Source organism: Dufourea novaeangliae, unplaced genomic scaffold (assembly GCF_001272555.1).
Source record: "Dufourea novaeangliae isolate 0120121106 unplaced genomic scaffold, ASM127255v1 scaffold8, whole genome shotgun sequence".
NCBI classification, from domain to species: domain Eukaryota; kingdom Metazoa; phylum Arthropoda; class Insecta; order Hymenoptera; family Halictidae; genus Dufourea; species Dufourea novaeangliae.
In genome coordinates this window covers 3,223,253-3,237,458 of record NW_015373923.1, presented here as the reverse complement: position 1 = coordinate 3,237,458, position 14,206 = coordinate 3,223,253, and the positions used below count along the sequence as shown (strand labels likewise).

At 43.7% G+C, this 14,206-nt stretch overlaps 2 protein-coding genes across 2 annotated transcripts; one reads left to right on the top strand and one right to left on the bottom strand.

The window, feature by feature from the left end:
* Positions 1-4,835: 4,835 nt before the first annotated feature.
* On the bottom strand, positions 4,836-6,614 carry LOC107194893 (centrosomal and chromosomal factor-like). Its single transcript, XM_015584606.1, has one exon. It carries the CDS (start codon positions 6,582-6,584, stop codon positions 5,043-5,045), a length of 1,542 nt encoding a protein of 513 aa, XP_015440092.1. The 5' UTR covers positions 6,585-6,614; the 3' UTR covers positions 4,836-5,042.
* A 2,826-nt stretch (positions 6,615-9,440) lies between these two features.
* On the top strand, positions 9,441-12,987 carry LOC107194806 (conserved oligomeric Golgi complex subunit 4). The gene is made up of 10 exons (XM_015584509.1): positions 9,441-9,624; positions 9,792-9,989; positions 10,074-10,448; positions 10,534-10,742; positions 10,809-11,004; positions 11,084-11,331; positions 11,424-11,646; positions 11,721-11,987; positions 12,051-12,236; positions 12,638-12,987. Exons 1-10 carry the CDS (start codon positions 9,550-9,552, stop codon positions 12,893-12,895), a joined length of 2,235 nt encoding a protein of 744 aa, XP_015439995.1. The 5' UTR covers positions 9,441-9,549; the 3' UTR covers positions 12,896-12,987.
* The last annotated feature ends 1,219 nt before the right edge of the window (positions 12,988-14,206 follow it).

Genomic DNA, 14,206 nt, shown 5'->3' with positions numbered 1-14,206 from the left:
CGTACATATTACGGAGCAGCAGTTTCGATTGAAGCCTGACGGAAAAAAAAAAAAAAAAAAAGAAAAATAAACAGGTCCACGTTCTTAACCGCTAATCTTTGGTGTACACACTTTCGAAACCGCGGATATTTGAAAGATATTATTCTACGAGCAAACAGCATTTTTTTAAATAACCGGGGGCTTTCGATCGTTAACGTTGGAAACAGAATGTGTATGTGGAGGAGGAAAAAAAAAAAAGGAGAAACCGACAAAGCAACGAGTGAAACCTTTTCAAAGACAGCGACACAACGTTTCTGCTCGCGACGCTTCCTAATTACCTAATGCCGACGTCATATTATATAACGGGCGAGTCCGACGGGGGTTTCAACGAGGCACAATAATGCCCTCCTTCCTTCCACCTCGTATAAATATCCATCAGTGGATGAAGTTTAACCCTCTGTCGTTACGAGCAATCTATAACCGAGATATGTATTTGCTATCGACCGTTCCCCGGGTCGCAGGGTGCATAATTCCGTGTCTGGTGTGTGCGTCAGCCGACGATGTGAGCGTGCTGCGGTGCCAAACGCAACACGCGTATAGAATACAGTCCGTTTCGAAATAGACGGACCTATCCCGCGAGGAAACGCGTTCCTTTTTTTTTTTTTTTTTTTTTTTCGAAAATGTGAATCGAGAGTGAAACTTGTTTCGACGAACCTGTGTGTTTCTGGGGAAACCATTCGTGAAAAATAGATGAAACACAAGTTCTGGATCGAATGCTGGAATCCCAATTCCCTCTTGTTGTGTAACAAGGCTGCGTAGTTACAGGATAATCGAGAGGTTAGGTAAAAATACACGCAGAGCATAGGGGTTAGAAGACTAAAAATGATCGAAATTCGAACAATCGAGATTTTATTACAAAACAAACCTGTACTGATGAAATCGGTACTGAAAACATTGACTATGTACAACTATACATTACGGGGGAAGCTGCACGTGCTTCCACTTTCTGTACATGTGAAAAGAAAAATTGTCAAATGGACACTCAACTATTAAGAAAAAAAATGAGTTCCGATTCGATTTTATAGGTGATATTCGAAACAAACTGTTCGGTATTGCTATCGATAATCAATATGATAGATGCTCCAATGAACAAGGTTCCGTATGAAATTCAAAAACAGCGTTGCGCTGCAAGAGACAACTGTTTCAAGGATAACGGATATTTGCACGTGATGTACGGCCGTCCAGGAAATCCCTGTTTCCGACGGCTGACCATATTGACGGGTCCAAGACATACAGATGCTTGGGGACCCTTGAAGCCTTCAAAAATTCTCGAGCACCTTTCCCACCGTCGCACCGCTTCCACCGTACCCATTTCAAAACGCAAATCGTCCGACACGTCACAAAAATACACGGAGCTTTTCCTACAAAAATAAACGGCTCTTTAGCGAGGGCGGCTGTTCCGCGCGCGTCAGACGGCTTTTCGTGGAATCGGGATCTAGCAACGGAACTCTCGCGGAAGCAAAAGGGAAAAGGGCAGGTGGTTAAAGTCAGTCGCGGTATATTCACCGAACGGCGAATTATCGGTAGTCGATACCATCGAACCTAGTTTCCAACGACGACCGTTCTCAACCGAAGACAATACGTATATAGATGCACACATATATATATACATACACTACCGTCCAGAAGTATCTGGATAGATATGCTGATGCAAATCTGTGAAATACTTTGCGGAATTTTTCTAAATATTTTCTACATGAAATGTATTCACTGATTTTTAGAACTTCTTGACAAAAGAAAATCTAGTAAATTGTTATAGACGAACGTGATATTTATTAACACTAGAACTACCAGCATTGAATGTATGCTGAGTTAAATTGTGTAATATATTGATATGTTTAATATATAATGCAATATAGTTTAGTATACTATAATATAAAGTGTCTAAAAAATTAGAGATTAACATAAATTCAGATCAAGTATCTCTAGGATTTCAGTAATTGTAAAATAAAAAATCTGAATTCCGTCGTTTTGACGGGCTCGGTAGTTCTAGTGTTAACAAATAATATAGTTAGAAGTTGAATGAAAAGGTATATATGTAGAATGTATACATATACAAATAGAACAAGTTTCCGCAGCCTGTTTCTAACTTTACTGTACTTTTATACGTTTAGACGAATATCAATCATATCAAAGAAAAAAGCACGTCAGTAAGACGATGCAGGCGTTTGGTTAGAATCAGTTTAAGTTTAACCTTTCAATGATCAAAAGATCGCGAATTCGAGTTCTGCAAAAGAATTAATGATAAAGGAGCCTGGTACTATTCAAAAACTAATCAAACCTATTCAATTCGGTGCGTAGCAATATCCGAAACGACAGACTTATTTATTGAAAAATAATAACATTCTAACCTTAACAGCGTATTATATCCGAAACACTTACGGACGGTAGTGTACAGTACGCACGGGCACGCAAAACGGGGCTTCCGTGACTTTGGTCAGCGTGTTCCGAAGGGATCGGCGAAATAAAACGCAAGAAACAAAAAAACAAAAAGGGAGACGGGGTATCCGTTCGTTTCCCAAAGCGTCTTTCCCTCCCGCCCCTCACGGCAGCCCATTTTTCCAAGGTTCCGCGTGCGAGAGGACGGGTGGAAATTATATAGGAGCGACGGGTTGGCGGTGCGCATTAGCGCGAGGGTTTATACATACACACGACGTTAGGTCCCGAACGTTTTCACGTGTGCGTCCGCCGCTCCATGGGTCGTCACAGTGTTTTTGAAATCCAAGTTGGACGTGCATCCTGCTCCCTTCTACCCTATTAGAGCCCCCGACGTCTCATGGTTTCCTCTCGTCTCACCGCCGCCCCGATCCCTCATCTTGACCGCGCCCCCTTTTCTCGTCTTTGGTCTCTCTGTTCTCTCTCGCCTCGGTTGCACTCGTGTGTGTGTCCCTTTCGTCCCGTCTTTCTCCGTCCCGTAACCCGCCCAGAGATCGCCGTCCCGTTCCGTTCCGACCCGAAGAGTCGACTCGACCCGTCCCGACCCGTCGAGCGTACACTATCTTTCTCACACTCGCTCTTCTCTCTCTCTCTCTCTCTCTCTGCGTTTCGACTCGCCTCGGCCTGCCATGCCTCGCCTCGCTACGTCTCGCTTCGTCTCGCTTCGCCACGGCTCGCCCGTACCGCCGGTGCGGTCGTGCGGTCACGTTGATCGATCGTTACCGTGTAACGAAATACGGTCCCCGTCCGTTTCTCCTTGAGCGCGCTCTTTGAAAAGGGCGCAGGACAAAAAAAAAGAAAAAAAGAAAAAAGAAAAGAGAAGAAATCCTGGCCGCCAGGCCCCCACCTCTCTCTCTCTCTCTCTCTCTCTCTCTCTCTCTCTCTCTCTCTCTCTCTCTCTTGGGAATCTCGGCTTTCTAGAGATCTTCCCTGCGAGAAACAGAGAAGTGCGCGCGCGCGCTCACGACTGACGGAGACGGACCACGAGCGGGACATTCCGTTAGAGGAGGACACAACAGGCGCGATCGCTGCGTCGCAGTACTCTGCTATTTCCTGTATATTCCACGTGAAACGAAAAACCACCAGCGGGATCGAAAAAAGACACGACAGGACGTACACTGGAGAGCAAACTCGGCTTCCGTCAGGGGATAAAAGCAACGTGGCCTTCTACCACTTGGTGAATTAATTAGAAGTACCGAAGTAAATATTGAATGGTAAATTAGCAGAAATTTCAGTAACTGACGACACCAAGTATCGTTTGCCCTTCCACTACGCTGCTGTTTCTTTTAGAGAACGGCGAGTTTGCTCGTGAGGGTACACAGATACGCGTCGGGTACATAAATATGCGTCGGTTACTCCCATTTTTTTTCTTTATTCGACGTCTAAAGCTCTCTTTGGAACTAAATACACGCGGATCGGTAACACATGTTATCGTTCGTCGCGTTCCGAGGCCCCGATACGTTCCACGATTTTACCACGATCCTCGATTCGAGTTTCGTACATGTGATATTAGAACACACCGAGGGAACCTTGAAGCAAACCCGCCGTCGGATTGATATCGATATGCGAGCTAATTGGATTCGACAGGCTGATCGCGAAAAAAAAAAAAAGAAGAAAGAAACGCGACTAATACTGTATATCGGTAGTATGTTTCGTTAACGACCCTACCCTCCGTGGTCCGTTCGGCGTCTCCGTTCATCGATCGAGCACGACCTAAAAATATTATTTGTCGAGCCGATGCTCGACGATTCGCACGACATCGGTGTGTTCGGTTAACGAGAAAGACCGTTCGAAAACGATCTTTCAGCGATACGTTCGAAAAGCGAATTAGTACGATAAATGGGCCTGTCCACCGAAGGGAAACGACATTTGGGTTTTCGTCGAACTTTTAACAAACGGGGAAACGTGTCGATCGGTTCGAGAATTATATGGTTAAAAGTATGTATACGTCGTTAATACGGGCCTAAGCAAATGGATTTTTATACCTGAGCAACACTAGTATCGCAGGTGGATGGAATCGGTTGATGCGTACCCGACGACCGTTTCACAGTTGTGTCTCGTTCCCTCCATCTGTCCCCCGGCTCGAGATGTATATCTGTGTGTGTGTGTGTGCGCGTGTCTCTCTGATGTACACGCCGGTCGTGGCGTTTATTCTGCGGCTTTCTGCTCGTCTGTCCGTCCGGTCGGCCACCCGCACACTGCCAACCAACCAACCAACCAACGAACACGGCACGTACGATCGTTGTGTGTCCCCGACGGATACGTACGTACACATATATACGTACTCGTCGTATAGACACATTATACATATGTATACAGTACATACACACGCAGGTAGATGAGCGGATAGGCGAGTGGGTGGGTAGGTAGGAGGGTATGTACGGGAGAGATAGATGTATCCCCATCGGTGTGTACTAGACCAACCCGTATGCTCTTTAACGTGTGGAAGAGATAAGTCGTACAATAGGGAAATAGGAGTACCAGAGCTGCACCCGGGATTACGTGAATAAACAAAGGCCGACGGCAACGGGGTCGTTTTCTAGCGGGCTGCTGGTGATGGTGGTCACCTAACTCTGCGGCAATAACGCATGATAACCGGGCGTCTCGTAAAAACCGGCCGCCTGAAGGGCGTGCAACGATGTGGCGGCGTGATGCCTGTGTATCGTGCTCGCGTACACGCTCGAAACACCGCCGGTCGAAACGCCGCTGGAAGCACCGATCGAGGCGGACGAGGATAAGGAGTTCGAGGAGGAAGATGACGACAGGGAGGCCTGCTGTCCCAGGTGGGACGCCGCACGCGACAACAACGAGGCCGACGGCCGCCTATACGGATGATGCGCGACAACCGCGGAGGCGGTCGCGACCCGCAGATGGCTCGCGGTGCTCGAGTTGCTCGCGTTGTACGTCTGTTGATAACTCTGCCGTAGTATGCCGGATATCGACGTGGCGGCTGTCGACGTGACCGACGAGGTGGAGGAACTTCTGTCGCTTTGGTGAGGTTGATGATGCAGTTGATGACTCGTACGATGTTGCTGCTGTTGCGGCTGTTGTTGTTGCTGCTGTTGATGCTGATGATTGTGAGCGCGCATCGCGCGGAAGTAGTGTTGATAAATACCTGATATAACTGCTTTTTCGTCGGCAGAAATCAGTTCGTTGCCGGTAGCGGTGGTCGGTGTTATCGAACCCTGTTGTTGTTGTGGTTGTTGCGGAGGACCGTGATGAGGATGTTGGGCGTGTGTTCGATGATGATGATGCGGCTGCTGCTGCTGCGGCGGTGGTGGAGGTGGCGGCTGCTGGGGCTGCGAATGATGTTGCCGTCTTTGTTGTTGCTGTTGTTGAGAAAGCGTCGCAGCAGCGTTGAGTGCCGCTCGATAGGATGCAGCCATTGCGGCGGACATCTGACCGGTAGCGGAGACCAGATTCGCGGCGGTATCGGTGGTCGCGACCACTGCCGCGGTCGCCGATAAGACAGCAGTGGCGGATGTCGACGAGGACACGGTCGAGGTGGATACAGAGGATACGACCGCCGTGGAGGACGGTACCACCGACGACGTCGACGACACGGTCGCGGTTGCGATCACGACTCCGGCCGTCGCGCTTCTCCTGCTGGTACGTCTCGACGAGGATATTGGCGCGTTCGCCGGCGGCGGTAGATTGTTAACGAACGGGCTTCTCCTCTCGCGTTCCGCTCGTCGATAGTAACACGGATGTATCATCAGAAGCGGTTCGCCGCCGCCGGGTGGTGGCTTCGCCTGGCTAGGCAGTTCGTACTCGACGCTGCAATCCACGTGAAGCGGCTGCGAATAATCCTTGTAGTCCTTGTAGGTGGTGACGGCGACCGCGGCTGCTGCGGCCGCGGCCGCCACAGCTGCGGCGGTCGCCGCAGTCGCGGTTGTGTTCGCGGTGGTCGTGCCCGAGCCTGTGCCGACGGCGGTGGTGTCGAGGATAGTCGGTGCACCCGGCAGGACGGTCTGCTGCTGTTGGCCGCTCTGCCCCGTCGCACCGTGATGGTGATGGTGATGGTGATGATGGTGGTGGTGATGGTGATGACCGTGTCCGTGTATAGCGGCACCTACCACCACTTCCTTCTCGTAGCAGGCGGCGGCCATGTTGGAAACCTCCTACTATCCAGGCTTCCGCCGGCAAACCGTCCCTTCTTGCGCGTCCGCTGACCAACGACCCACCTCGAACGCTAGGCTTTCATTTTGCGAGATCCTTGCGATTATTCTCCCCGATGATGACGAACCGTTCTTCCCCGTCTCGCCCAGCGTTGGGATTGCGAATCCTTTCAAAGGAACAGACCGGAGACGCGCGTCCGCGATCTTCCGGCAATTTCGCTTCTTTCCAACGACGGCTCGTTCTCACCCTCCCGTATCCTTCTTATCTATCCCTCTTGCCCCTCTGCTTCTTAATTCTTCTTCTTCTTATTATTGGGTGTAGTATTTACACGAGGCGATCGTGTCAACGATTATGGCACACACTGGACGATGTCACGGGCTTACCTTCGAACGAAGCGGACAGGAATGGGAACGACACATCGCTTCGTACAGGGTCGCCTTATCCAAGGGTTGGACCAATTGGTTATATCCAACACCGAGGATGCCCCCAATGTATACGAGGAAGGAAACGTTTTATCGCATAGTTTTAGAAAGGGGGATGGAAATGAAGTTGTAATCAAGAGCTTACAAGACCGAATACACGAGCAATCTAGGTGCCGGCTTTACTCGTAACCGGTCTATTATGTCGTTTCTCTCCGCCGTTCCTACCACGATTTCTCCTTTAATTCGTATATCGACACGATATTTCCGTTTCTTGGCCCTTCCCTCCTGCGCGTACTCACTCTGTCACAATCCCTTCGCACGAACCTTTCCGACGGCTATATCCGTCGTGCATCGCGTTCGCGTTTATCCTTTTTTTCTTTCCCTAGCGAAGCATTTCACGAGTGGTCGAAACGACCACCGTGGGAACCAGAGACTCGGCCTGTATTATATGACAAGTAATGGGGCTCTGTGGTTCCTGGCTGGGCGTAAACGTCGTTCGTAGCAGCCGTCTCTGCCAGCCTTACAGAGACTGTGTTACGCCACTGCAATGCCTCCCGTTTGTACAGTCGGCTTTCGTGCATACACCCGTTTATTCGGATTTTCTGTCCCCCGGTTACACACACCACACACAGCAACACAAAAGAATATTCGACCGTCGACACGTTCAGGCTTCTTCGGGGGGGTACGCCATTGCTGCGCGTGTGTCAACTCGTCCGGCGGCGTATCGGTTACGCGTACACACGCGAGGCTGCGCCTATGACCACTAACACATGCGCCGTACGCGTCTCTATATACGCGAAACGCACCGTGCTTATACTACACGTAACTCGATCGTCCCGTGTAGACCGCCGAGCTGCGACTGAACGCGAGCTCCTCACGGACCCTCGTGTCGGGCTACGACATTTTGCAACGCCCTCTTTCTCTCTCCCTGTTTGCTTCCTCGTGGACGGCATGGTGGTCGATCGTGCGGCCTAATGCCGGATATCTATGAGTCGCGATGCACGATACGAATAGCCAACTTTCTATCGTAGTGCCAACCTTGTCGAGGAGACTTACCATCTTGGTAGTTACTAACCGAAATAAAAGGTCTTTTCTATTATGCCATGATATTCTCATGAATATTCCACGTTTATTCTATTGTATTTTGATCATTGGCGCGTGTAAATATGAAGAAAGCTATAGAAAAACAACCGGAATTCCGATTATATTCCGATTATAGCATATTCAGTGGAGTTAAATAATTCATTGGAAATTTCTGCGCTGATATTATTTAATGTCACAGTAGCTACATCTTATTTTTTTAATTAATATTTCATCCTTTAGGCTATAAGCTTAGGTAAGAAGGGTTATAGAACCCCCGGAGCATGCGCAAGAGTCCCGTGGAGGTGTGTGAGAAAGTGGGGTCATGGAACCCCCGGAGCATGTACAAGAAACTCCATGTGTGGTGAATATGTGGGGTCACAGAACCCCGGGAGCGTGAGCAAAGGACATCATTCGGTGAGTGCGTGGGGTCATAGAACCCCGAATCATACGTAACAGACCCCGCGTCACAGACGAGATATAAGAATAGACCTACATACAATGTAATTTTCTGTCCTATGCTTCGAGGGCATCCGAAGCCCCCTTACCATTTTAGTGTCAATACCCAACGTTACCGATAAAGCATGCATTCTGAGTATTATTAGCACAAATGAAGTGTTATATATTCAACTTTAATTAATATATTCAACTTTAAAAGACGCAGATAGTAGTTAGTTTCTGTAGTAACCTGTTGAACCAAATAACTATAATTAGTACAGGATTGTACAATATTTATGCAGTTATATTTATGACAATCCGATGAAATCAAGCTTATATTACCTGACGTATGTTTATTGGAATATACATACAAATTATAATGATTCCGGCCAACTATTTTCCGGTGTAATTAAGCGCCCAAAATGATCGTCGTCGGTCTCAAATTATTCCTGACGATTTAATGCGTAAACCCAATACTGCAGAACACCAGAATTAGTACAATTATTTATGCTACTATTAACGTTGACCCCTTATGGAGTGGCAACCCTAACAACAACAGGTTTGGATTGACAGTGTATTCCATCATGCATACCCCGTTTAGTTCACTTTGGACAGCTGTTACACCGTTATACGGATAGCTTTCGTTTAGATACAGTACTCGAGTTGTAGCTGAAAGAACGTAGATTAATCTCCTGTCATTGAAAATAACAATAAACGACCAGAACACTGTTAAAATCGCATTTAATCGCGGAGTACCACTATTTTTTCGACCGGTGGCGCCATCCGTGGCGAATCGCTGAAACTACTAGCCAATTATATGGGTACCAGTTTCAGCGATTCGCCGTGAGCACTCTCATACTGTCATCTCCTCTCTGTCCTGCCATTCTTGCTTACAATACAAATCAGTTTAAAATGGAGTGGATTTAGAATTATTACAGACGTGGCATTATTGTATGGTTTTATACAGAATAAAATATTTTATGAATAGTTTGTGTCGATTTCTTTACCAAAATATATGTTGCGCACTATGGATTTACCGTTAAATCAGCAAGACTTGACACAAATACTCGATAAATTAGCAGAGGATGAGGTTCTGTCATTTTTCTTCCACTAACTGATAATGTTTTCATTTTGTTCTTTTTTCTGTTTAAAATGCTAAAATTTTTATTTTTGCACATTATTCATTAATACATGGACTGCCTGAACCGTCGTGAATACAGGTTACAATTATTTTGAATAACAATTGTTAACTTGTAGATTAAAACCGGAAGGACATTAGAAACTATACTGTCAAGGCATTGTCATGTAGAAGCAAAACTACAAAACATAAGCAAAGTATTACCTAATGTTATTAAAATACGGGAAGAAGGTGAAAAATTTTATAATATGATCGCAAATACTAATGAATTAGCTAAAAATGTAAGTGCCAAAGTAAGACAACTAGACTTAGCAAGGGTAAGTTGTGTATTAACATCAGCTTCTGCTTTATCAATAATACATTATTAGATACAATTTAATTGTTTATGGTTTTACTCACAGAGCAGAGTTTGTGAATGTCAGAGACGTGTAAATGACATTCTTGATTTACAATTATGCAGTGAGGGTGTAGCTATGGCATTATGCAACGAAGATTATGAACAAGGGGCTGCACATGTGCATCGTTACTTGTCAATGGATCAACAATTACTAGAAAGAACAGCTGAAGATATTTCAATGGATCATACTAGTATCAGTAGTTCATTGATTACTTTACAGCAAGCAGCCTTGCAACTTAGAACGGTGGTGACGCACAAGTTTGACGAAGCAGTAAAATCGGAAGATCTTGCTTCTGTGGAAAGATTCTTCAAAATATTTCCTCTATTAGGAATGCACTCTGAAGGACTTAAAAAGTTTTGTGGCTATTTATGTACAAAGGTAACTATGAAATGAATAATTTGTCAGTTCAGAAATTCAAACAAAGCACTCTTCTTCTATTTAATAAGTCTTACTTTGGTACTAGTTACACGAAGCAGCACAGAAAAATTTGAAAGCAGCTTTAGAGATTAAGAGTAATGACAAAAGAGCATCTGTTATTTTTGCTGACACTATGACATTGTTATTCGAAGGAATTGCACGTATTGTAGAAATACATCAACCAATAATTGAAACATACTATGGTCCTGGAAAACTATTAATTACAATTTCTATCTTACAAAAGGAGTGTGACAGGTAAATTGTGTATATAACTTTAAAGAGACTGTAAAGTACTACTGTTACCAGTCATGTTTTCAATAGGCAAGTCAAGAAGATTATTGCAGAATTTACAAAACACAGATGTATATCTAAAAAAGAACAAATGATAAATGATTATCTTCGAAAACCAAGTTCTGAAAGAGCAGATCCTAAAGAGTTTGATTTATTACTAGGAGAAATTACTATAATGCATTCGCGAGCAGAACTGTATATTCGTTTCTTAAGACGGAGAGTTAAAGTAAGTAGGACGCGTATTTTATACAATGATTTTTTAATGTTACATTTCCACATAGATTTAATCAACACTTTGATTATAGAATGACATAGAAATTAGCGCAGCAAACGATGCACAGTACAAAGACTTAATGAATGAATTTGAGAATACAGTGAGTAACTCCGATTTAGCACGTGGAATGCAAGAACTTCTAGGTGCTTATCTTGCATTGGAAAGGTATTTTCTTGAAGAAAGTGTGAATAAAGCATTAGGAATGGATACCTTAGATCATGATCAACAGACATCGAGTATGGTTGATGATGTATTCTTTATAGTACAAAAATGTATAAGGTATTAAAATACATGCATGTTGTTGGTGAATCAATCAATAGTTATAGATATTTTCAGTTTGTTCAAACTATATTGAAATGTTATTTGTACAGGCGGTCCATGTCCAGTTGGAGTATAGACGGTGTCTGTGCAGTAGTCAATATGGCTTGCGGTATATTGGAAGGAGAGTTTGCGAACAGATTACGCAACCGACTAAGGCAAGGGTATCCTGCTGGATACTTAGATTTGGCTCAAGCATACAGCGCTCTCCAAACAAGTATTCAACATGGTCGTTTACAAACTTCAGACACAGAACTTGCTCGTCTAATGTTCTTGGTAAAATTACTTGTAATATTGAAAACGTTCTCTCATGATATACAGATTTGTTTATACTTTATTATTTAACACAGGCATACTTAAATAATACCGACGTAAGTATCGAGTACGTTGAAACGCTGTGTAAAAGTTTGAATGCTGAAATAGATGCAACATTTCCTAATATGCAAGGCAAAGATAGGGGTAAAATTGACAGTTGTTTATCTGGTCTAAAAGGTGTTATGTCGATTTTACGAGCTGTTACAGACTATGGGTTAGAACAATTACGTGTAAGTGCCGTTAAACCGAGAGTGACTCCCTGGGTCGATGCGTTTTTATCCGTGGATCATCATGTCAATGAGGTGAGCTAACCAAGAATATTTGCAGAGTATTATTGATTGTAACACCGAGGCACATGCTTGCAGGATGATTTGTTACGGTATGAAACAGAAGAACCATTTGTACAAACTCTAGTTATGAATTTAGAAGGTCTACTTCAGTCTTTTAAAGGCAGTTTAACCACATCGAATTATGATGCCTTAATCGGCCTTCTCACCGCCGAGGTTACAGCTCGATTAGAAAAAGTTTTATTAAAATCCACGTTTAATAGAGTAAGTATGGGTTATACTCGATCATCTTTATTACGTTTCTTCAGTGACAACAGATATTGTAAGACTATGGATGCCGTTTTTGTCGAGGGTTCATGAACGTGTGCCTCGAGAACGATCGCCATCTGCTCTATATCTGATCATAAGACTATGAAACTGTACTATTATTATGTACTGTTGCATACATGTAGGATACATATGGATGCATATAAATACCACCATTGAACTGTATATAGCACAATGGATACAATACAGACGAGAATTTCGCTGCGGTAATAGAAACCTGACCTTCACTCTGGGATCCTCAGGCACTCATACGCCATGACCCCTCGGCAACAATGGCATCCATAGGTCTTATTATATCTGTAGTCACTGGTCTCTTACTTACAATTTTAATTATTTAGGCAGGGGGCCTCATACTTGATAAAGAAGTAAGATCATTGGCAAGTTATTTGGCTGCCGCCACATCTTGGTCTGTACGTGATAAATTTGCACGATTGACGCAAATAGCTACTATATTAAGTGTAGAAAAAGTAGAAGAATTGGCTGACTATTGCGGAGCAGATGCAATTGCGTGGAGATTGACACCAGCTGAAGTTCGACGCATCGCGTCTCTAAGAACAGATTTTCGTCCGGAAGACATAAAAAGGCTAAAGCTTTAGCATGTTTTTAATGTATAATTATGTAATTAAACCAAAAGTTGAAGATTATAATAAAATCTGATCTTTCAATTATTGAATGATAGGACAATGACGATTACAGAAATATGTTGGTCACAAAATTCGTGTTAATGTTCATTTATTTAGAAACATGTTATACCAGCATGGACAAGCCTAATAAATGCATGCAAACGTAACGATTATAAAATCTTATTTCACTAAAACATGAAATGTAAAGTATTTCTTATATATATTTCTTTCTTGTTTATGAATAGGATCAATAAACTTGTTATTTAACGTATGTATATAATGTATAAATACAAATTATAAAATATCACATCAACTTTTTCAATTGATTATTATGTGAAATAAATCCTAAAATAAAAATAAATACGAGTAATAAACTATAAGCATTTAATACAAGCTGAAACTAAAATTCCGTTAAGTGACGACAAATATATTTTATATTAAAACAAATACACGAGTGTACACAATAGTGACTCTACGAATACAATTATCTGTAGTCATTGGATATTTCTCGAAATTGTCGCCTAAATCTCAAAAATGTTCCACGAAGTCTTACACGAAGTCCCGCAAAGTCCCGCAAAGTCCCGCGAAGTCCCGCGATGTCCCTGAAAGTCCCGCGATGTCCCTGAAAGTCCCGCGATGTCCCAGAAAGTCCCGCGATGTCCCAGAAAGTTCCATAAAATCCCAAAAAGTACCATGAGGTCCCAGAAAGCGCCAGGAAGTGCCACCGAATCCCACGAAAGTTGCTTGCTTTGAACCCTTACATTCCACAAAGTCATTGCCTAGTAGCACAGTGCTCCATTGAAATTTGCATAAGTTGTCCATCGCTCATTTTCTCCGATGCCAGACCATTCCCTCCGCAGATGCCATCTAGTCTAGATATTATCTCTCTATCAACAAATCAATCTACCAGTTGTTGAAAACTGTTGAAGAAATGGTATTTCTTCTATTTTTGATTTATTAATATGCCGCTAATGGTGTATTTCGTCATATCTCAACATTTCAAAAAAAATTTACGCATTCTTTCATCAACGAATAATTTCAACAGAACAATTCGAATACGTGCCAGATATTTAAAAAAAAAACTGTAGTTCTCGCCAAACTGGAATACACTTTTACTAATATCTTACAATGCAAATACTTTAAGCCGATTTTCAGAATATAAAACAAAATATTAGATCACAAAAATTTGACATTGGGAATTGAAATACCTTCTTCGCCATTCACATAACGTTCTCCATCCCAAAATAGCAACACGTGATACACACCTTTTCTGTCAGAATCCAC

Bases quoted from the DNA above. Each gene is read 5' to 3' on its own strand.
- LOC107194893 (XM_015584606.1), bottom strand. From the start codon at position 6,584: ATGGCCGCCGCCTGCTACGAGAAGGAAGTGGTGGTAGGTGCCGCTATA.
- LOC107194806 (XM_015584509.1), top strand. From the start codon at position 9,550: ATGTTGCGCACTATGGATTTACCGTTAAATCAGCAAGACTTGACACAA. The intron at 11,988-12,050 runs GTGAGCTAACCA...ACATGCTTGCAG, and splicing joins TGGATCATCATGTCAATGAG to GATGATTTGTTACGGTATGA. The intron at 12,237-12,637 runs GTAAGTATGGGT...TTAATTATTTAG, and splicing joins TAAAATCCACGTTTAATAGA to GCAGGGGGCCTCATACTTGA.